Source organism: Sinocyclocheilus grahami, unplaced genomic scaffold, assembly GCF_001515645.1.
Source record: "Sinocyclocheilus grahami isolate Dianchi unplaced genomic scaffold, SAMN03320097.WGS_v1.1 scaffold321.1, whole genome shotgun sequence".
Lineage (NCBI taxonomy): Eukaryota > Metazoa > Chordata > Actinopteri > Cypriniformes > Cyprinidae > Sinocyclocheilus > Sinocyclocheilus grahami.
In genome coordinates this window covers 1,308,570-1,333,256 of record NW_015505500.1, presented here as the reverse complement: position 1 = coordinate 1,333,256, position 24,687 = coordinate 1,308,570, and the positions used below count along the sequence as shown (strand labels likewise).

Genomic DNA, 24,687 nt, shown 5'->3' with positions numbered 1-24,687 from the left:
TGATCTAGGACCTGCAGTCTCCAGTGATAGGTTGTTTTAGCGTGAAGACCCGCCCCTTTTGCTGTGTTATGGGAAGAGCGCTTTCTCATTGGCTGGTGGAGAAAAGGGGCGTATGTATGAAGCGATCTCGCCGAGAGGACGGTAATGTTATAGCTACTCGACTGTTTTGTTAACATTGAGTGTTGAATATGCCTTTCCAAAATTAAAGTGTATTCAGTGTATCGATGTAATACGGATTGTATGACGGTTGCGTGCATCCGCAGAGGGTTTATTTGACGTAGTGCCGTCATGCCTTTTTTTTTGGCTGGGAATATTGGTGGGCAGTGATGGTGGCAGTCTTGAAGACTACACTTATGCACTGCAATAAAGAAGAATGTAATGCTGCTTGCAGCTTCTGTGTGCAAATGCAGGCTTAGTTTTATTTTTCAGTGCCTTAGTGCAACCGATATCTGCTTGAGGGACACTGAATTAATGAAAAAACGAAATTCCACAAAGCAGATTACCTATATGTGACAGTTATTTATTTGTTTTTGATTATGATATAATATAGATAGCAGTGGATCCCTATCCATGCTTCTCTGTATGCAGCACTGATTTGTGTGCAATAGGATCATGGATCAGACCCAGGATAACATGTCTGCCACATGTGTACCCAGCAAGAGGAAAATGTCAAAACCAAAACTAAACCCCCAAACACCAGGTAATTCTGTATTAATGTAAGATTTATTAAATTCTAAACTTTGTAAACCCTATATGGCTTATTGTGATGTGGTTGCACTCCCGGATCATGATCACATGTGGTCTGAAATTAATTACATTTACATTATGATCTATTAAATATGTAATTTCTGAGTGGTTAAATTGATTAAATCTATCTATTATATTATTCTAAAGAGTTGATTGCGTCCTCAACAGATGTCATGAAAGATTTGGGAAGAGAGGCTGAAAATAGTGGAATGAAACCATCCAAAGTAAGTCCAAGCATCCTCACTATGAGTTATGCATCAATGTGTCAGTGTATATATAGAATATATTTAGGTAATTAATCAAATTAAACACGAGACTTTCAAAACTAATATTGTTACTGCATTTTTGTTACTGAATTTTAGAATGAGAGGGCAAGCTCTCAGAAAATAAAGAGAACTTACACCAGAAAAAAGTGAGTTTTGCCAACAAACAATGTGTGCCAACATTTTTCGGTTACCAAATGTTAACTGCGTTTAACAAATTTTAATCACTTAGTCTGATCTCATATTTAGAATCATTTGAAAAATGTTTGCCCCTTCAGTAGTAATGTATTGCACCATATACTGAATTAATTATGGTGTCAAAATGTCATGTCTTAAGGTACCATGATCTCCAGCCTGTGGTTATGAGACCTACAGAAGATTCAGACCATGGGTCATCTTGCAGTTCAGTTATTACATCCAGTCTGGTCAGTGGTTCGGAAAGCCAATATATGAACACTGACCACACCAGCGAAATGATGGGAAAAACTGATGGATCCAGTTCAGACACATTAATAGAGACAAGTAAGTACAGACTTATATATAAATAGAATAAATTGATATATGACATTTTAAATAATGTTTTTATGCTACAGATTCTAAGCTAAAGAAGAAGCACAAGATTGAGGAAACTGACCAGCCCTCCTTAAAAAAGTACATGGAGGAAGTAAAGCAATCCGGTATGCAGTTCTTCAGTTTTTCTTCTATAATTCATGATACAACATGAATAGTGCAGACTACATCTTTTTCGTTTAACAGTACCCGTTATAGTTCCCGTTGCTCAGTTCACTCAGAAGAATCAGATAACTGACAGCACACAAGAGCAGAAATCATCTCAGCACACCAAGAAGGAGTCACCTGTTTATCCGCCAGGTAAATGAGACAGTGGCTAAAACAGCACAGACATATTTTTTAAGTATTCATAATATATATTTTGTGGTTCTTTACAGGAAGTCAGGAGGAAAAATGGCAGCTTCAGATTTTGGCAAAGGGTAGAGTAAGCTGCCCAAAATGCAAAAGTGTTGGAAGGAAGACAGTGGATGGGTTAAAGAAGCACCTGGAAACCTGCAAGCTGGTACATTCATATAGCAAAGTTTGTGAAAATATCATAGAGATATAGCAGATTTTTTTTTTAGTACTTGTCTGAATTCTACACCTGTTTTTGTTCTTTGTGTAGAATCCTTTTACATGTCCACACTGTGAAAAACAACTGAAAACTTCAACAGGAATGAAGTACCACCTCATGGCTGACCATAACAGCTTGGTTAGGTTTTATTTCTTTTTCTAAACTGGTAGTGAAATTGACAGTGAAAATGATGGTATTGACACAAAAATAATTTTCTTTGTTTGTTTTTTCAGCCCATTCCAGATACAGGGAATGACCTAGTTGACCAAGCAGTAAAGGAGAAATTACGGAAAGTATTAAAAAGGATGGGCAAATTAAAATGTTCAAAAGAGGTGTGGTCATTTATCTGTATAGAATTAAATGCAGCTTAAAAGGCTTTGGAGGTCAGCATATAAAAAATGCAAAAAATATTAGTACTAAACAAGAAAATTAAAATAAAAACACTACCATTCAAACGTTTGGGGTCAGTTAGGTTTTCTAAAAAGAAATTAATACTTTTATTCAGCAAAGATGCATGAAATAATCCTGAAATTTTTTTTATCACAGTTTCCACAAAAATATTAAGCAGTACTCTTTTCAACATTTATTAAAATAAGAAATGTTTCTTGAGCACCAAGTCAGCATATTAAAATTAATTCTTGAAGGATCATGTGAGTTATTTTAAACTGTAATAATATTTCACAATCCTGACATAAATATGAAATATTATATTTCATATAAATATGAAATCTTATTATATGATATGAAATATAATGAAATAATCCTGAAGAACTTGTATCACGGGTTTCCACAAAAACACTAAGCAGCAGAACTGTTTTCAACAATTATAATAAGAAGAAATTAATGATTTCTGAAGTATCATGAGTTATTTCAAATTGTAATATTTCACAATATTACTGCTTTTACTGTATTTTGGTCAAATAAAAGCAGACCTGGTAAGCATTAGAGACTTCTTGCAAAAATATTTTAAAAATCATATAGACCCCAAACTTTTGAACAGTAGTGTAAAAGTGAAAAATATTAAAAGGTAGATAAAATAATAAATAAATAATAATAGTAACATTTTAAACAATGACTGTATAGCATTGTGGATGTTTAGAATGACCTTAAAAGATGCTGAATGGTGTGTTTTAGGGTTGTACTGGAAGTTTCACTAGTATAATGGGTTATGTGTACCACATGAAGAAATGCGGCAAAGAGGCGTCAGAGCTGGAGAAGCTCTTATTGAACTGCAAACACTGCGGAAAAGCGTATCGTTCCAGAGCGGGCCTGGAGTACCATGTCAAGAACGAACACAGTCCGGTGAGTCCTCCTCTTCATTATTCAATAAGCATTTGCCTAAATGTCTGTTCTGATGTAACAGATTCTTATTCCAGGATTTCTGCAGGATTTTTAAGCTCAAATTTAAGACCTTTTTAAGACCTGCACAAATAAAATTAATACCATATGAGCGGGGTAGGGCAATGTCTATAGTACCATATTAAACAGTAAAATTACTGTAAAAAGCTTAATTTACAGTTCAGATACAGGTTTTCACAAAAACAAAGTTTTATAAAATGATAAACTTTACATTTCAGCCTAAACCATTGTTAAGACAATGGATGAGTCAAAAGTATTATTATATTAATTAATTTAAACAATTATTATCAATAAATTATTATATCAATTAAATAACAAATTAGGGGTGTGCGATACTGACAAAAAATTATATCTCGATAATTTTCTGGGATTTTATCGATAACGATAATTAGACTATATTTGGCTGAGTGTGTTATTGTGCTGATATCTACCGTGGACAGCTGACTCCTGAATTTTTGTATATTCTGTGTGGTCAGTTCACAGCAGTGATAGAAATTTATAATTTCCAACCAGTTTTATGGGAATTTTTACCTTTTAGCCATTTTTTCTAAAAGTGTGCACCATCTTTTGAGTCAAATTCTTGCATTTGGGTTGTTACCAACAAATTAAATCAGTATCAACAAAATTGATCTTTGCAATGCAGAGGAAACACAGAAGCTGCGTAAGAAGTGTCATTTAGATGCATTTACACACTGTTTAATGCAGCTCTGAGGGACATTAAATACTCTAACCTGCAGTTACAAATCCATAAATAATGTTTTGATATTTTAAACATAAAACATTGAAAACTGATTAAAAAATGAAAAGGTACCTTAAATGTGAAATTAAAACCGCCAGTAGGTGGCAGCAAATCACTGTTAAGTGAGTCATTGCGATTGAACCGAATCATTTACACGGTTGATTCATTCAGGAACGAAAAAACCTTCATGTTGCTCAGAGACACTAAAACAGCGCTGGTGCTGTGTTTGAAATTATTTTTGTTGGAGAAATAGAGCAAAAACAGGAAATATGGTGTCTAAAACGTAAGTCTCTTAATATTAACTACTTGTTTATTGAACTGTAGTATAAAATCTATATCACATTTGTAATCATGCTTACTTTTGGAGAAAAAAACGGCACTCTTTGTGTGATATTAACTATATCAAATGATTTAAATATGTAAATTTTCTGCCCCATATCTTAAATTATGTGATAATTTTAAATGCATTTTAATAGACTGATTCATGCAGTGAAAGAACGCACTATAAATGAGCACGTGCACCAATCTAACCTACTAGACTTCATCACCTAATGTATGCGCGCACTCTGTAGGTGTGCTTTGTGTTTGCTTTTCGCGATATACTCATAATATCAAATCGCACATTGTTAAAACAACAATTACGATATTATCGCAGACCATATAATATCGCCACACCCCTATGTTTAGATTTTTATAATGCATTGTCTTCTTATCGATCCACCAGTTCACATTTAAAGCTCTGTGTGTTTGCATGGGTCGATTTTCGCATTGGTCTGAACTCTGAACAAAACAACAGTTTTATTGAAAATGCTCATTCATTCTCTGCCAGCAGGTGGAGCGTTTGGTAGAAATATCACTGTTTCCCCGGTAACGGCAGAACACAAAGCAGCGCCTGATTTTGAATGTGCAGCGCTTGTGTTTATTCAATGAAATCATAGTGCTTGTGTTTATTCAATGAAATCACAATTACACACAATTATCTGTTGTTGCAGACGACCCAAGAAAGTGAAGTAGAGGAGCTGAAGACACAGAAAGAGCCTATCCCAGAGCGGACGCAGAGCGGTCGGGCCAAGCGCTTGTCAGCGCAGGTGGCCGTGTTCCACCTGAGGGAGATCGCCAGTGAGGAGCTGCTGAAGGAATGGCCCAAAAGGAAAGTGCAGCGTGACCTGGTACCAGACGACAAGAAGGTGCTGCAAAACATGTATATGTCAAGCTATGCCAACATGTTGTAATTGCAGGGCTGTGAAGAAGTCAGAACCTGTGTGAAGCTCTTTTTGGTAAGGCAGCATCAGCTTTGTTTGTTTTACACACTTTCATGGATTCACTAAAAGGTTTGAGAACTGTGAATGAAGAATCAATCTTGTGTTCATTTTTATAAGCATTTATGGTATTTTTGTGTCTATGTAGCTGAAGTATTCTCGTCCAGGTTTGCCGGCCTTCAGTCAGGAGACGCTACGGAAGTGGAATAATGAAGTCAAACTGCATAAAAAAGTGCAGTGTCCAAACAAGGTGTGAATATCATGCATAAACAGTTATTATTCCAGGCGTTTTTAGCATTGTGTTTGAATTTAAAGGGCCATTCATTAGTGTTTTGTGCATGTTTTGCACTGATTGTGACATTATGCAAAAGCAAGGATTTTCAGTGAATGAATGGTTTACTAAACTAAATGTGTAATGATCATCTTTGTTGTCAAATTAGGGATGTAACTGCTTCTATACCAGCGTATCTGGCCTAAAGGCTCATCTTGGGCTATGTACCTTGGTAAGGAATACATTTCCTTTCAGACATGTAACACACAAAATACAGTAAAAACAGTAATAGTGTGAAATATTACTACAATTTAAAATAACTGTTTTCTTTTTAAATACATTTTAAATAGTATTTTATTCCAGTCATGGCAAAGCTGAATTTTTAGCAGCCATTACTCTAGTCTTCAGTGTCACACAATCCTTTGGAAATCATTCTAATATGCTGATTTGGTGCTCAAGAAACCTTTTTTATATTTATATTTTTCCTTAATAAATTTAAATGTCAAAAGAGTACTATAAATTTGAAATAGAAACCTTTTGTAAGGTTTACGAATGTCTTAACTGTCACTTTTGATCAGTTTAATGCATCCTTGCAGACATTAATGTCTTTCAGAAAATCGTACTGACCCCAAACTTTTGAATGGTGTAGTGTAGTTTGACCAGAAAAGATAGTCATCTGTACAGTATAACTAAATAACTATTGCTTTGTTATTGGTACCTAAATCAGTAGGTTTCTATTGATTTTTCTTGTTTAATGAAAAGTTATGAAAACCTGCTCTTTTTTTCTCTGCAGGGTGAATTTGAGACTGGGAAATATAAATGCTTGATATGTAAGAAAGAATTCAACTCCGAAAGTGGAGTCAAGTATCATATTAATTCCATTCATTCTCAGGTAACAAATTAAATGTTTATTTTATTTCATTTTCTGCTCTTTATATATCATAAAAATGTATCTTTTTATAATAAGTATTCTCATTGTTATTATTTTTCATAGGATTGGTTCGTTATTCGGTCCAAATCTAAGAGTTCAAAGTTAGATAAACTGCACAAGACTGAGCCAAAGGAAGATTCCATGAAGAGTCCAGACCTTCCCTTACCAAACCCAAACCTCAGTTTTCCCAGCTCCTGGCAGGATAGACAGATGTCAGCGGTGCCCATGTCAAGTGGAGTGGAAACCCCTGGAAGAGTGGAAATAAAGAGGAAGGAGGAGCAAAACAAACAGAAAGAGAAGGAAAGCAGGCAGGAGAAAGACTGCTATGAGTTCAGCGGCAGTGACAGTCCCAGCAGTAGCAGCAGTAGTGAGAGCTCCAGCAGCGAGTCAGAGGCCGAGGACCCAGCGGCACACAGACATGACAAATGGGCCCTCAGCAGGCCCCTCACGAAGCCTGTGTCCAGCCAGCAACCTGAAAGTGATTCATAAACCATTCCTTTTCCAAATATGGAGTTTTTCCAGTGTTTAGAATAAAGATTAAAGAGATACACATCCATTCAAAGGTTTAGGGTCTGTAAGATTTGAAAGATGTCTCTAATGCTCACCAAGGCTGCATTTATTTGATCAAAAATACAGGCAAAACTGTCAAATTGTGAAAGATCATTACAATTTAAAATAACTCATTTCTATTTTGATATATTTTAAAATGTAATTTATTCCTGTGATGGCAAAGCTGAATTTCCATCAGCCATTACTCCAGTCTTTAGTGTCACATGATCCTTCAGAAATCATTCTAATATGCTGATTTGGTGCTCAAGAAATCAACATTAAAAACAGTGCTGCTTAATATTTTGGTAGAAACCATTATACTTTTCATGATTTGATGAATATAAACAAGTTCAAAAGAACAGCATTTAATTTAAAATATAATTGCTAACATTATGCCTTTACTTTTGAGAAATTGAATGCATCCTTGTTGAATAATATTTTTATTAGTAGGATTTGCTGAATTGTGCTTCCTTTTATTGACAAGAGGAACTTTGTATATTGAAAGGCCACGTGCAAATATTTCAAAATGTCTTTGAAAGTAATATGACAATTTGACGTTATTATTTTTGTTTCATTTTAGGAATAAAGTATAAGCCATGTGTACTGAATGTAGTAGAGCATTATGTTTATTTTTCTGTAAGCTTTGTCTCATGCTCTGTACCTCTAAGTTTCACAGTGAACCAGTGACCGACTTTATTAAAGCAGTTGCATGCAACAATGTTCATGAATGCTGCTGTTTTTTTTTTCTGGCATATTATTAAGTGTGATTCTGACACCACAGAAATGATGCTCTGTAACAGCTAAATTGGCCGTTAGTATGAAGATACATAGTGCTTTAGAATAATTCTTCCTGGATGTCAGGGAGAGAAAATGAGTTTGTTCAAATGCATTTAAAAGCTGTTGTCTTGATTTGAATTAAAATCCATGAAATGGATTTGTCTGTTGAGGTCTTTGTTCCTTAATTTTTTTTGGACACAAATTCACATATTTCTTTCTGCCAACAATACATGAAATTGCATGTTTGGCATTTCCTGTCTAAGAGGTATTAGTGTAGCTAAATACCACATAATGTTAATAGAATCCAAGAAATCTTCATTTTAACAGTCATTTTGTTTCAATTAACAGTGAGGCTGAAAAATATTTACCCCAAGAGAAAGAATCGGCTTCTTTTACCTTTACACGGGAAAGCATCAAAGGACAGATCAAACTGCAAACGGTGAAGAGGTAAGATATCATTAGTTTAACATATACATTTCCACTAAGCTGAATCCCGTTCACACTGGATTGAATGACACTGACAATCGCTGTCGTTGTCTCTTCTGTACAAATGGTTGTTACACAGTGTGATTGTTGCAGTTATTAATATATGATATGTATTACAATTAATTTCAGCTAGTACAGGGATTCACAAATTTTTCTTTGTTAGAACCCTATTGACCAAAAATATTTACTTGAAGTACTCACTGAGAGTTAATATTGGAATAATTTAACAACACATTTGCATGTTTAATAATACAATTCATGGTTCCCTGCAGTTCACTATTTCAACAAACAAATATTTATAAATATATATTTTTATTTTTATTATTTTTACTTTAAAATAACTGTAAAATTAATAATAATAAATAACAATAATATGCGGTTCATACCTCAGTTTGGGAAAAACTCAGCTAGTAGATTAACGACTTTTCCATTTTTTATTTTTTTTTTTTAAGGAAATTGCAAAGTGCATTACTATTCAAAAATTTGGGGTTAGCAAGATTTTTTAAATGTTTTTAAAAGAAGTTTTTTATGCTCACCAGGGCTGCATTTATTTGATAAAAAATACATTAAAAACAGTAATTGATTATAATATTTTAGTATTATAATATTATAGTATATTAAATATTATAAATATATTTTAAAATGTTAAATGTGATTTACTCCAGTCTTCCGTGTCACATGATCCTTCAGAAATCATTCTAATATGCTGATTTGTTGCTCAAGAAACTTTTCTTCTTATTATTATTATCCGTGTTAAAAACAATTGCACTGCATAATATTTTTGTGGAAGCTGATACGTTTTTTTGTCAAGATTCTTAGATGAATGGAAAGTTTAAAAGAGCATTTATTTTAAATGGAAATCTGAATAATGCATAATAAAAAATAAAAAAGTACTGACCCCAAACTTTTGAACAGTAGTGTATGTTTACTCGTATGTAATGGTGTGCGCTAATCTGCAGGTTTGAATCATTGCCACATCATTCTGAGCGCTGGGATGCTCTGTTCTTTGTGGGGGGTCCTGTTCGGTCCTTGGAGTGGTGCCCGTGTCCTGACGGGGCGGCAAAAAGACAGTATGTCGCCATCTACTGCCACAAAGGCATGGATGATGAACACAAAATCAATAAGCTGCACACAGGTCCTGTCTTGCTGCAGCTGTGGGACATCGGAGACCTTCAGTGCAAAAGCAGGTGACCCAGATAAGACACTTACAGATCGGCTTTAAAAGGAAATGTTGGGTTTTACAATAAATTGGTAATTTTTTTACTTTATCCCTCCACTTCAGACCCTCAACTGCTCCTCATCTAGCATATGGTTTAGCGATAGATGATGGATGCATCTGGAATATAAGGTGGTGTCCTGCGGGAGTGTGGGAGCTGCCCTCTACCGGCAGAAAGGTTAGAAATGACAGAGGAAAAAGTCTAAGAATATTCATAAGGATTTTGTATTAAACAACTGTACAAATGTTTTTAAGTAGTGTACATTGGTGTAAATGTATTTCTTGTTTTTCTCAGGCTCCACAAATGCCTAGATTAGGTGTTCTAGCAGCAGCTTTCTCTAATGGAACCATTGGTGTCTACAGTCTTCCACACCCAGAAGCCCTTGCAGCACACCATCAGAGTAAAGGTGAGGAAATGGTCAACTGCATAACCTGTGCTTCTTATTTCTTTAGTGGGGTTTTATATATATATATATATATATATATTGGGTTTTTGTTTATTTATATTTTTTTATTTTTGCAATCAGGTCCACTTGAAATGGTTGTTCCAAAGACAGTCAAAGTTTAGTTTTTCATAACTATTTTCACTCTCTCTGTCTCTTTGACACATGAGGCTGTTTTTTAGAACAGAGATGTCCAATCTTGCTCCTGGAAAGCCACCTTCCTGTAGAGTTTAGCTTCAATCCCAAACACACCTAAACCCGCTAATCAAGATGTTCAGGGTTACTTAATAATTACAAGCAGTGTGTCGGAGCAGGGTTGGACCTGAAGTCTGTGGATTGGTAGCTCTGCAGGAGCAGGGTTGGAGATGCCTGCTCTGCTGGAATTTAGTCACTCCTAGTTTAGAAACTCCCAGTGAATTCATGTGCAATGTGTTGGCCCTTCCAGAAGAGGGCAGCACAAGACAGAAGAGCCGCAAGCCAAGTGCTGTAATGCATTTTTCCCATTACCACTAAACAAACGCTAATCTAGCTTGTATGATGTCTTTGCTTAATTTTCACAAATATTGAAAAACATAGAACACACTGAATTTCCTGAAATTGTTCAGAAGATTGATTAACTGCATTATTTATTTATTTGTTTATTTATTGATTTAGTATTATAAAAATAATTATTCATAATTGTTTAACATTTAAAAAAATAATAATAGTAATAATAATAATTATTATTTTTATTATTGAATGAAAAGATGAACTGGTCAAATCAAATGATTATAACGAGCAATAATTAAAATTCATTCATTTAATAATAATAAGAAGAAGAAGAATTACAAATAATGATTAGTAATATGTAATGATTAGTACAAAAAAGTATTAGTAATACAATAACTATTATTATTTATGTTATATAAATATTTATTATTATATAATTATTAATTAAATTAATAAGTAATATTATATTAATTACTTAATAACAATAATTATTATTATATAAATAATACATATTATAATTATTATTACTATTGAATGAATAAATGATAATTGTTCTAACTTAAAATGATTTGATTTAATTGATTTAATCTATTAATTCAATGATAATAATAGTCAATATTATTATAACAATTATTATATAACAATAGTTATTTATGTAATAATAGTTAAAAATTTAATTATATAATAATAATTTATATAATAGTTGTTATTATTATTATTAGTATTATTACTATTATTATATAAAGTAATAATAATAGTACCTATTATTATTATTATTATTAATGAATGAATAAATGAATCAATAAAATCAAATCATTATAACAGCAAGAACAATTATCATTATTATTATTGTTATTAATATTCCACCCTTTAAATCTACTTACCTGTACAATATTAGTCAAGCTTTAGTATGTTACAACAAGATTTCAAACAAAACATTTTTTTAAGCTATTCAGGCACATAGATGTGGATGTGGAGATTTTAATTTATTTCATTGCACATCTCAAGGCCTCATGCTCTGATAAAATGGCCAGCGTAGGCTGATTGTCCCATGGGAGCTCATAATGGCCTCTCCTCAGGGAGTGCTGGGAACAGACTGATGACCTGCCATCCGCCGCATCATTCCCTGTTTTCCTCTTTTCTTTAATTCTCTTAAACACATATTATCTGTACTGTGTGTGTGTGTGTGTGTGTGTGTTTGCAAAAGATTATCCTCCCAGGACTTCTCATTCATCACGGTCACAGTGAGCGAGCTAGAAAAGAAAAGTAGGGAGGGACTAGTGCCTATTTGAGTTTCACTGCCTTCAGCCTTTGATTAGCGGCCGCCCTTTTCACAGCAGTGAAATGCTGCTTATCTACAGTTATACTGATCTCTCCTCCTAGCTGAGTCTGCTTTATGAGCTATTGACCGTTCTGCAAGCAAAAGGCGTATTTTTCCAATGACCATTCAAACAAATCAGCGTGTTCTGACTAAATTAAATTCTTTGCAAGAAGCATGAAAATAGCAATCATTTTATTATATTATGCTGCTTTAGATGTTGCAGAATTCAGAATACATACATTAAATGGGAATGCTAACGGATAGCTTTTCTACAGATACCACAGGCTTGACTGAACTCTAAAGAGCCTTCTGACAATCACGAATGATGACAGTAAGAGAGAGAAACAGACTAGTGTCTGTGTGTGTAGCATTCTCCCTCTAGCACTGATCTGTTACTACTGTGTTTACTGACTGTATCCAGATGCCAGCCTTGGGTTAACATGATGAATGCACATCATAATTTAATTGATTGAGCATAGAGCTTATCAATCCATCATATCTCAACAGCAGATAATATATTTATATTGAATGATGTAGTCTACTGGTTAAAGATCAAAGCTGCAAATTGAAAGGTTGCAGGTTTGAACCCGGTAAGAAGCAAACCATTAACTTTTTACATTATACCACTGAAACCTAATTTGTACAATTTAAACAGCACCTAGTACCTGCGGTAAAATAATTTTACAATATATCATGCTTTACAATATAATACGTTATTTTAAGATACAGTAATGCAAAATTGTGGTTGCAATGTTCTTGGTTTGTTAATAATGTTATAGTCATACTAATTCATATTAATATAAAAGTAAATACATTTTTTAATAAAATTGAATATTTGAAAAGCGTTATAAAATTTGTAAAAAAAAAACACAAATAATTGTATTTTTATATATAATAATTATAATAAATATCCATTTAAATGTTTAAGGTACCGTAAGTTTTAATTTTTTTACCTTTTTAAAAAAAAAAAGATAATACTTTTATTCAGCATTAAATTTACTGAGAGTAACATAAAAGACATAATGCCAGAAAACCTTTCTATTTCAAATAAATGCTGTTCCTTTCAACTTTCTATTACTGAAAAATTATCAAAAAAGCAGCATAAATGCAACAGGTAATTGAAAATACTTTAAATGGAAGTCATTTAAATATAATATTATTTGAACATATAGTTAAATGAAATAATAATAATAATTTCAATAAAATGTAATAACGTAATATTTAAATAAGGTGTAATAAGCGGACGCAGTGTCTCGTTCCCTACTCAGGGGAACCATGGTTACATAAGTAACCTGAGACATTCCCTTTCATGGGAACTTCGAACTGCGTCCTCTAGGTTTCCCCATAGCGACCCCTAGAGGACGAAGTGTCTCGGTCCCTACTCAGGGGAACCATGGTTACATAAGTAACCTGAGACGTTCCTTTTCGTGGGAATTCGAACTGCGTCCTCTAGGTTTCCCCATAGCGACCCCTAGAGGACGCAGTGTCTTCGAACAATGGTTACATAAGTAACCTGAGACGTTTTTTATGTATATTTATTTTGTTTTTAATGCTTTTTATTTTGTTTTTATTGTCTTTTTTTTTTTTCGTTTTTGTTTAGGTTTTTATTTATTTTGTTAATATCTGTAAATGTAAAGGAATGTTTTTATTTTTGTTTATTTTTATTGTTTTTAACTTTTTTTGTTTTTTACTTTTGTTTTTATTTAGCTTTTATTTGATCTTTTTGTTCATTTTTTTTATATTTTGTTTAGTTGTCTTTTAATTTAGTTTTGCCTTGCTTTTTTAGTTTTTGTTGTTTTATTTTATTTTACGTTGTTTAACTGTAATTAGTTTTCTGCTTATGTAGTTTTTTTTTGCATTTTATTTAGTTTTTATTGTTTTTGTTTAGACTTATTAATATTTTGTTAATATTTATTGTGCACATAAATGTTAAGAAACATTTTTATTTTTGTTTATTTTTTGTTTTTTTAGCTTTTTGATTGTTTGCTTTCCTTTTTTATTTTTATCTTTTATTTTGCTTTTATTTTATCTTTTTGTTTGTTTTCAATATTTATTTATTGTTTAGTTGTCTAATTTAGTTTTTTTTTTTATTGCTTTTTTGTTGTCTTACTGTTTAATTTTTTCTTTAGGTTTTTGTTCATTTATATTTTCTTCTAATTTCATGCAAATTACTGTATTATATGCAGCACACGTGCATTCATTTGAACATTTTCTTACTGTAGATTGATTATTGGTTTGTTTATTGATTGAAAAGTTCTCAGTATGGCTTTTATGGGCTGTCTACGTAACATTTTCACACATCCGAGAGATGATCTTTTCGAAATTAGCTGTCATGGTAGAAGGGGCTCTCTCAAACTAAATGTGAAGCACAGAGAGGAGGACTTTTTTTGGATAATAGCTATTGACTATTGAGCAAATGTTAAATTGTGATTATCATGAAAACCTTTATTATTAATTATTTATTAATATTAATTACATACTATAAATAGTGCATATAGATTGAAAGATTATATAAATATATCATCTCTTTATGCAATTACTATTTTTTGTAATATAGCCTAATTCTTTATCTTTACAGATGGATGACGTATTCTAGTGAGTTTTATTGTGATGTGTTTTTGCAGGTGAAGAAGGTTCTGACTTTGAAGATGGGCTCCAACCAGGCGGATCATAAAGGTCAAAGTGGTCTGTGCTTTGCTATGGATTGGCTCCATGTCAAACCACATAACCTCTTGGCTGCGGGCTTCTATGATGGTGATTTCATATGTTTTGTCTATAGGCCTCTATGTTCTTCTAAACAGAATTGCTAATTGTAAATACCTTGGTTTATATGCATATTGCAATCACTGCACTTTTTCTTTTCCAGGTCTGGTTGGTTTATGGGATCTTGCTAGTAAGTCTACACTACTGAAAGTCAAGTCTCCAGACGGAGGTGTGTCTCTCTACCCTTACCACTGTTTCCATGCTCATGACGAAAACATCCGGACCTTGTGCTGGTGCAAAGCCTCAAGGTGAGAACCATCAGTCCTAGCATCATGTGTCGGATTAGACAAGACTACAATTTTTTTTATTGGGTTTAAAGATTTCTATTTTACTTTGACTTTTTTTACTTTTAGTCATTTAGCAGACGCTTTTATCCAAAGCGACTTACAAATAAGAAAAAGTAATTAAAACTGAAAGCTAAAACTCTATAAATACTATATATATACACACATTTAAGAAAATAAAATAAATTAAATAAAAATGACAAATGCATACAACAACATTTCAAAACTAAAACATTTAAATGTAAACAAAAAAATAAAGCTAAAAACAATTCACACATACACAAATAAGAAAAAGTTATTAAAGGCTAAAAGCTTTTAAGAAAATAAAATAAATTAAATAAAAATGACAAATGCATACAACAACATTTCAAAACTAAAACATTTAAATGAAAACAAAAAAATAAAGCTAAAAACAATTCACACATACACAAATAAGAAAAAGTTATTAAAGGCTAAAAGCTTTTAAGAAAATAAAATAAATTAAATAAAAATGACAAATGCATACAACAACATTTCAAAACTAAAAAATGTTAAATATATGATCTTCTTTGAACTTTCTGTTTATGAGAGAAATCTGGAACAAAGTAGCATAGTTTTCAGAAAAATACTGAGCAGAATAACTGCTTTCACCCTTAATGATAAGAAGAAATGTTCTTCAGCACCAAATCAGCATATTAGAGTGATTGAAGTAATGCTGAAAACTCAGCTTTGTTGTCACAGGAATAAATTCTATATTCAAATGTATTCAAATAGAAAGCAGATTTTGATAATAATATTTCACAATATTACTGTTTTTAGCAAAAACCATGAAGCCCTGATGAGCATGCGAGACCTATTTCAAAAACATTAAAAAAATCGTAGTTATTTGGAACTTTTAAACAGAAGTGTGCATTTGTTTAAAAAGGAGATTCTTGATCTTAACTGAATATAAACTGTGAAAATATTTCATGCAAACACCTCACTGCAAAAAATGCTTCCAGACAAAATTTCTATAAATTCTTAAATCAAGAAGGATTTTATAGAGAAGTAAAAATGATTGTCTTGTTTTCAGAAAAAACAAGTCGAATTTAAGGTAGTTTTTGCTTGAAACAAGCAAAATAATCTGCCAAAGGGGTAAGAAAAATAAACTTATTTCAAACAGAAAACAAGATTATTTTTCTTACCCCATTGGCAGATTATTTTGCCTGATATGTTTGATTGTAGTGTTCAGTATCATTCATTTCATTTGGTATTCGTAGTGTATTTAAATCTTTATGTATGACATTATCTGTATGATATTCATGCTATGATACAGCACACCCTTGGAGTTTTCTCATTTAGTAACAGAGAAGCAGTCTAGATCAAATACATTACCATTCCAATCATGTGTTGTTTCAGCATCAGTAGTTTCAGCAGCCTGCTCTTAGCACTTACATTTAAAGCACTGTGACCTTATAAGAGACTCTTTTAAGTGGCATTAGAGAAGTTCATTTGGAAAATGACACCCTATCCCACTCACCACAGGGGGCTAGTAAAATCAAGTGGAGATTTCTTGTGTTTGGAACATTTTGTTCTTGTTCTTTAGACTCTCAAAATGTAGAATTCAGATATACCTCAACCTCAGAAAAAGCAGAACAGTCTCTGTGTGTCATTGCTCTGAAGGGTTGCAGTTTGTACGCAACTACGCATGCAGCAAACTTCAAGCATTCAAGCAAGAGTGTTGGCAGGGGGATCAGCTGTCTCTTCTGCCCTTTTACTGTCCAGATGTGAGGAGAAGTACAGACACTGAATTGACATGATTTCCTCCCAGATTGCATCATATAATAATTTTAACGACAGGACACTAGCTCACAGCAGACTTGGTCCCTCTCCAGGCGGCCTTGGTCCCTTCTTTTTTTGGGGGGGGGGGGATGGTGTGGCGTAGTGGTGACTAGAAGCTTGCTAGTTTGATCTCTGCATGTTGCAAGCACTTAACTACAACTCAGCTCAAAGCAGTGTTAAATGTTTAAAAACACATAGAGACAACATCAAGGGAGACGACATCCATTTTCATAATTGCACAAAAATTATGGGAATGTTATTTTTGAATGATCTCAAAAATATTGATTTATCTGCAATTGTGCTGAGGTATGAAAAAAGTGTGAATAACCGTGTATAATGTTTTTATCTGCTATTGTTGTGTGCTGTTGTTGGCAGTAACTTGTTGGTGACAGTCGGAGATGACCGCATGGCAAAAATGTGGGATGTGAGAAAAACCTACGTGCCTCTTTTGGCAGTAAAGCGCTGCTTGTCCACTGAAGTGTACTGGCCCCTCTTTTGGAGCGGCATCCTGATGGCTCAAGAGTGTTGCTTTGCCACGTTAGTCTATATGATATTTTGAAGTTTTAAGTCAGGCAACATATTTATATTTATATTAAATAATCATTTGCCTTTGCACTGTGTAGGTTTGGACAACATGGGGTTCACTATTTTGATTCAGGTTACCTCGGAATCAAGCCTTACTTTGTGTGTCCTAGAAAAGCCACTATTTGGGTATGTAGACATTTCACAACGTCTCTACATGATTTAGTACTGACAATATGGTTTAATAATGACACAACTTTTTTCAGAGCCTTTCTATGTCTGATTGGATAAATACTTTTGCCGTTGTGGACAATGGAGGAGATTGTTTATTTAGTTCGCTTCCTGAAATGGACATCGACCCCAACACTATCAGACGACGGAGATATGTATGTTTCTTTATCACTTTATCTGAATTCCCACATAGGGAAACCTTTCATTAACATTGACTATTTTGCTCAACCCACATAGTCAGTGTACAGGACTGACATGGTCCAGTTTCAACCCGGTCAGAGGCCTGGAGATAAGGAACAGGAGGAGGAGGAAGTGGAAAATGCTGCAAGTAATCCTAGGAAGGAGCCACTGAGTTACAAAGGAGCAATCAGAAAGTACTATCTCCACTTTCATGACTTGGACCTGGTGAGAAACTCAAAAAGATGTCTTTTAAATGACTTTTGTGCAGTCATTGTTTAATTCCATCGTTGAGCAGTTTTCTTCATGACAAGGTCTCTGTGCTTGGGAAATGATGTAGTATTGATCTTTTGTTGCCACATAATCACCTTTCTTTCATTTTTACCAGAGCTCTGCACAAAATAGTTTTTTAAAAAACAGTAATGTGGTGCACTGCAAACCTTATCAGGCAGGATCATGAATATTAATTATATAATGCATTTGGCAGACACACTTTTATCCAAAGCAACTTACACTGCATTCAAGGCACATGTTTACAATTTGTCAGTTCTTGTTTTCCCTGGGAATCAAACCCATGCTATTGCCATGCTCTAAAGTTTGAGCTACTGATTTGTTGAAAAGCGGGCTGGCACTAGCCATGTTAGAGTTACTCGGAGGTGCCGTTTTATATGACTTTCATCCAAAAATTTTAATTCTGTCATCGTTTACTCACCCTCATGCCATTCCAAACCATAGCCTTTGGTTAATCGTCAAACCACAAATTTAGATATTTTTAATTAAACCTGTGGTTTCTGTTTGTCCATTGAAATACTAGATCTTAAAAGAATCCAAAACGTTCATAAAGGCTTGTAAAAAGAATCTGTATGAAGCCTGCCATGTAATCCAAGTCTTCTGAAAAGATATGATTGCTTTATATGATTTTAGCTTTTAACACACAAACACACATACATCTCATATGGGATACAGAAGAAACAATGAGATTTGTAAACACAAACTTCTGTGTTTACAATATGTGCATGTATTTGTGCCAATCATTATTTAGATGTAAATGAAATCCTAAAATAAATCAGTTCATCATATAAAGTGATTGTATCTCTTCACAAGACTTGGATTAAACCATCTGATTCATATAGATTATAGTTTTATGACCTTTTTTGATCTTTTTGGGGGTATTTTAGTTTTATTTACTGAGACTTTCAATGGAGGGACAGAAACCTCTTAGGTGTCATTTAAAAATATTACAATTTGTGTTAACCAAAGGGTTGGAATGACATGAGGGTAAGTACATCATGACAGAATATTTATTTTTGGTTGAACTATCCCTTTAATACTCAACAACAATGGGTGTAAATTGCTGGAAGTGGGAGGGACATGTCCACCCCAGTTATAATAGTTGATACGCCCTTGATTTTCTGTATGTTTTTCTGTGTACAACATTGACTTGTATGTATGTGTTTGCAAGACCATGTAAAAATCCATTAGTGGCCTCATTAATGTGTGAATATGATAGCGGTAGTGTGTGTATAAGCTGTGTGTGATACCGACTGTGTACTGCAGCCTATTCCACAGATCATTACACGCGGACTGTGCAGGTGCTGTGGCCGGATTAGATTTATTGGCTTTGTTATTTTCCCAGCACACCTGAGCGAGTGGAGGAGAAGTCTGCATGTTAGCATAGTGGCGCCCCTCTCTCTCATATCCCTATGAGATTCATCGTGCATCATATGTGTTATATGTTGATTAAGTTCTGCACCCTTCATTAATTTAAAGTCATGCCCGCCTGGAGGCCTACCCCCCATCACAGAGATGCTCCATCTGTTCTGCCGTCTCACGCTCCAGCGCTCCACCCCCATCCATCCGTCCATCCACGGCACACTGCACATGTCCACTTTGAGGCCACGGTCTGGAACAGGCCAGGGCTGCGTTTCCCAAAAGTGTTGTGAACTAAGTTGATCGTAGAAACCATTGGTGCCGTTGGTTCTACGATCTTCTTAGGCTTATGATGCTTTTGGGAAACTCAGTCCAGAGCTGTTTGAATTGGGCTAATTGAACTGTCCTGGGTGAAAACTTTCTGAATTTGGAGATTGTGGAAAATTTTACTTATTTTGTCTTCTGGAAACATGTAGGGATCTTTTGTAGCTTCTGAAGGGCAGTACTAAATGGAAAAAAATATGATACTTAAAATAAGAAAAATGTACACATCTTCATCCTTTTCAAAAGTTTTCACCTCCATACTGCATTGTTTCCTTCTGGGGCCTCAACCATCACAAAACATCTAAGTAATGATACACAGTATTAAGAATTAAGCGTAGGTCTATGTGAAATTTGGAATGGGGTCATTTTTATCAATTCAGCTACATATAGACATCTTTTATGTGAAATATCTTATTCACAGGACAGTACTAAATATGGTACTTATGGTATGTTATTTTATATATTTATATATATATAATTGTATTTTTCATAATAATTTAATATTGCACAGATGCTTATTTACATCTATTTTACATGTACATTACAACAAATCTTAACATTTTCCATACTGAAAAAATGATTAAAAACTTTACATTTTTAAATATTGTAATTTTTTTTTGCGTTTTTTAAATTTATTTATTACACAGAATATTAACATTATAATGTTAAAATATTATAACCAGCCATTTATTGTTAATCAGGAATAACATGAAAATAATTATTGCGTTATCTACAATTTTAGTATCCATCATCTTGCTCTAGCTTTGTGAGGAAAAGACTGAACTTTAAGTCATTATTTTTAAGTCACATACTGTCATAGTATTTTCATTTCTAGAATACACTTGTCACTCTTTCATCAAAAGAAAGGTTTTCACAAAAGATGTATAAAAACCATATTTGGCTCCAAACCACAATGACAATCTTTTTTCTGTTGCTTTGTGAACATGGCCAATGATGCACTGTAATATGCAAAAGTAAATCAAACTCAAGATGATAGATTGAAACTAGACGCGCTGGGTTTCAGTAGCGATCTAGTTATGATATTGTGACATTTTGAACGTGATGTGGATTGTAATGTGAAGTAGTCGATGATACCCTCTACAATAAGTGTGGGAATGGTAAAGCTATGCCTAATCTAGTGCTTGCTTAATTCTGGAGCGGGTATTCACACACAGTTTTTTGTTTGTTTGTTTGTTTTCTCTCAGGGGAACTTTGCTAAGAGTGAAAATCGGGCCATGATGAAGCACCTGCACCAGCATGAGGTCAAAGGTGTTGCTAAAGTGGACCAGATGCCATTGAGCGCGCTCTACAAGGTAAGATTGCATTTATCTATACAGCAGTTTACAAGCCCAGCTGAGGCCCTCACTGACACCTGCAGCACCCTATCAGTGTAGAGCTGTGAAATAACCTGAAAATCTGCATGCCAGCTGCATCTGATTCCTGTCTTATGTCAGGATAACATCTGAAATGCGAGGGGATTTTTTATAGTTGTTGACCAGCTGCTAGACCAAGAGGATCTGCCGTAGACCAATCAAAATCAAGTATTCAAGAGAGCTGTGTTTAAAAAAAAATATGATAAATGCTTTCATTATGTAATATAAGATTTTGGTTCTATGTTCCCCATATAGGTGATCCATCAACAATCACCTTGTGTAGACTGATTCTGTATTAGCTGTATTGTTACTGGTTTTAGATAAGCTATAGTTGTGTGTAAGCAGAGTCAGTGCACTGCTGTATTTGCACAGGCCAGTGAAAGAGTGGGTGGTTTGCTGAGAGTTAAGCAAGAAGATGGACGGAAGCTAATGGCCTGTAAAATTAGGAAAATGTCACTCTGGATTAGAGTGGATGATGGGAGGAGAGCAGGAAAGCAGCCTGTGTAGATTGAGAAGGTGAATTTTTCTGAATAAGACACAGTAAGGAATAGTTAGAAGGATTGTAAGAAATGCCCACTTGCGTTTGATTGATATAATGATTAGTTATTTCTCTGTATAAAGTAAATTTGTAGTTGGTGTGCTACGAAATTCTACTAGAAATTCAGTTTTGATTAATTCAAATTATCACTCATAATGGTATGCTGATATAATTTGTGAAAAATCAAATGAAAAATGTTATTTTTTATATATATATATATATATATATATATTTCTAAAATATATACATGTACATTTGTATATTTATGTACACATTAAATATACACAGTACACATGCATGCATACGTACAAATATTTTCATTATAGGGGCAAAAACAAAAGTGTTGCTTTTATAATTTTGTTCAGTGTAGATGGTTTAATTATTAAAATGATGGATGGATGGATAGATTGTTTTTAAATTATTCTTTCTTTATCTATTTTGTTGTAAAATGCCATGTAAGATATATCTAAAAGTTTGAAGATCAAACTTTCATTCAGGAACTTAATTTCAGAAAGAATTGTGGCCAAGGAGAAAGTTACAGGCAGAACTGGATGTCTTCCAGCAGCAGACTTGTTTATTGTTGAGCAGAGCCACATGCACAGAGTAATTAGAGCTGTGCTGAAATCCTTTATTGCTGGCAGTATAGTCCAGTGACCCACAGAGGACATGCAGGAACAAAAGGTTAAACAGACCTTTGTAATTACTAATTAATCTGAGTAGAGGTTCAGACATAAAATTAAAAGAATGTAAAAATTAAATATCCATCATTAGTTTCTGGTTATATAGTGGCTTTATGTAGTCACATAAAGGATAAAACATTTACACACAGGACATTTATACACAAGTTTATACAAGAAGCTAATGTATATACAGTACACATACACAAATCTGAGGCACGACAAAAATAATCATGTCGATTATTTACAGTTTCCACGGAACAACATTAATGTCTTTCAGTTCATGACACAAAAAACGCAGAACATGTCAAAAACATGACCGATGATGTACCATCTCGCGCTCTGCTATCAGTTTTGAAGCTTCCATTAGGTTGAGTGCACCTGCATCTGAAATTGATTTTGGATTTCTCATATTCATCTTACCTTTTGAGTCGTGACACTGTGTGCAATATTCAATAAGTCTCTGACTTATTCTAGCTAATAATACTTTGAGGTTTTCCCACTCTTGTTGTATGACTAATATGAATCCTATGTATTTTAGTTTAATTTAAGAATATCTGATTATTGATTGTTTCCCAGAGATGTAAGGTTGCATAAGCTATACAACCTTATGTTTAAAAATGCAAGTAGGAAGACACGTTCCTGGATCAAAATCTTTTGTTGATCCTGGAACAACATTTTAATTAAAAACCCTTAAAATCAGAAGCATATGAACACATGCAGGTTATTCCTGTTATGCAGTACATTTTCAGTAGGCTACATGTATTTTAATCATATTAAATAAAATATACTCACAATTTGTTAAGATGTGAATCGTATTAGTTTTATTTTATTATGCTTTTCATATGGAAAAAGGTCTATTTATAAAGAAATCAATAGAAAGGTGTGTCCTATGTTATTTTAATAAGCAATTTATTGGTTTTCAGGAAAAACAATAGGTTTTTAGAGCCTTTCACAAAAGCCAATCCCTCAAGACATCATGCAGGAAGTGAAAAACGGCGAAAGCGGTAAGTATCCTATTCGAAATAGATTTGATGAATTCTGTGATGTTTTTGGTTGTCTCTCTAAAATATTATGTGCTGTTTAATAATATTACCAAATAGATCTAATGATATAAGACACTTGAGAAGATGGTTTAAAAAAAAAGTAACTTATAAAGGTGCGGTCACTATTACCATTGCTCCGTTGTACCAGTCATTAGGAATATCGCGCGAATGGAAGTTTCACCTGAGGGTGAAATAGGTCACAAAGATTTCGCTCGTTTTCAATTTTTTCCAATTTGCGCAAATTCACTTGTTGATCAACAGAAAACTACTCAGTTTAAAATACGTTTTTGTCTGAGTGGTGCTTCATCTCTATTGACAACTGACAATGAAATTTCGCTCATGTTACCAGTAACTAAATGTAAGATAACTCTTAATCCGTAGCAATGGCTAATAGGTCATTTATATACAGTGGTGTGAAAAAGTGTTGGCCCCAGATCATCAAACTAATTTAAATATTAGTCAAAGATAACACACGTAAACACAACATGCAGTTTTTAAATGAAGGTTTTTATTATTAAGGGAAAACTAAATCCAAAACTACATGGCCCTGTGTGAAGAAGTGTTTGCCCCCCTGTTAAAACTGTGGTTTATCACACCTGAGTTCAATTTCTCTAGCCACACCCAGGTCTGATTACTGCCACACCTGTTCGCAATCAAGAAATCTCTTAAATAGGACCTGCCTGACAAAGTGAAGTAGACCAAAAGATCCTCAAAATCTAGAAATCATGCCGAGATCCAAAGAAGTTCAGAAACAAATGAGAAAGAAATTAATTGAGATCTATCAGTCTGGAAAAGGTTATAAAGCCATTTCTAAAGCTTTGGGACTCCAGCGAACCACAATGAGAGCCATTATTCACAAATGGCAAAAACATGGAACAGTAGAGAACCTTCCCAGGAGTGGCCGGCCGACCAAAACTACCCCAAGAGCACAGCTACGACTCATCCAAGAGGTCACAAAAGACCCCACAACAACATCCAAAGAACTGCAGGCCTCACTTGCCTCAGTTAAGGCCAGTGTTCATGACTCCACCATAAGAAAAAGACTGGGCAAAAATGGTCTGCATGGCAGAGTGCCAAGACGAAAACCGCTGCTGAGCAAAAAGAACATAAAGGCTCGTCTCAGTTTTGCCAGAAAACATCTTGATGATCCCCAAGACTTGTGGGAAAATACTCTGTGGACTGACGAGACAAAAGTTGAACTTTTTGGAAGGTGTGTGTCCCATTACGTCTGGCATAAAAGTAACACTGCATTTCAGAAAAAGAACATCATACCAACAGTAAAACATGGTGGTGGTAGTGTGATGGTCTGGGGCTGTTTTGCTACTTCAG

General features: G+C 34.0%; 2 protein-coding genes across 2 annotated transcripts; both read left to right on the top strand.

Annotated features, from left to right (window-relative positions):
• The first annotated feature begins 95 nt into the window (after positions 1–95).
• Positions 96–7,394, top strand: znf512 (zinc finger protein 512). The gene is made up of 16 exons (XM_016294652.1): positions 96–141; positions 551–700; positions 916–971; positions 1,110–1,159; positions 1,348–1,532; positions 1,604–1,687; positions 1,767–1,880; positions 1,958–2,082; positions 2,185–2,271; positions 2,367–2,465; positions 3,268–3,435; positions 5,224–5,418; positions 5,639–5,740; positions 5,931–5,993; positions 6,555–6,653; positions 6,756–7,394. Exons 2-16 carry the CDS (start codon positions 613–615, stop codon positions 7,179–7,181), a joined length of 1,941 nt encoding a protein of 646 aa, XP_016150138.1. The 5' UTR covers positions 96–141; positions 551–612; the 3' UTR covers positions 7,182–7,394.
• An 854-nt stretch (positions 7,395–8,248) lies between these two features.
• Positions 8,249–21,118, top strand: LOC107602172 (general transcription factor 3C polypeptide 2-like). Its single transcript, XM_016294600.1, has 13 exons — positions 8,249–8,283; positions 8,367–8,465; positions 9,464–9,691; positions 9,787–9,898; positions 10,016–10,138; positions 10,377–10,391; positions 14,598–14,727; positions 14,840–14,984; positions 17,196–17,357; positions 17,444–17,531; positions 17,609–17,728; positions 17,811–17,978; positions 20,930–21,118. Exons 1-13 carry the CDS (start codon positions 8,249–8,251, stop codon positions 21,116–21,118), a joined length of 1,614 nt encoding a protein of 537 aa, XP_016150086.1.
• The last annotated feature ends 3,569 nt before the right edge of the window (positions 21,119–24,687 follow it).

Coding starts and splice junctions, on each gene's coding strand:
- LOC107602172 (XM_016294600.1), top strand. CDS start 8,249: ATGAAATTGCATGTTTGGCATTTCCTGTCTAAGAG. Junction 14,728..14,839: donor GGCTGCGGGCTTCTATGATG/GTGATTTCATAT, acceptor TTTCTTTTCCAG/GTCTGGTTGGTTTATGGGAT. Junction 17,532..17,608: donor CTAGAAAAGCCACTATTTGG/GTATGTAGACAT, acceptor AACTTTTTTCAG/AGCCTTTCTATGTCTGATTG.
- znf512 (XM_016294652.1), top strand. CDS start 613: ATGGATCAGACCCAGGATAACATGTCTGCCACATGTGTACCCAGCAAG. Junction 1,688..1,766: donor GGAGGAAGTAAAGCAATCCG/GTATGCAGTTCT, acceptor TTCGTTTAACAG/TACCCGTTATAGTTCCCGTT. Junction 5,741..5,930: donor AAGTGCAGTGTCCAAACAAG/GTGTGAATATCA, acceptor TTGTCAAATTAG/GGATGTAACTGCTTCTATAC.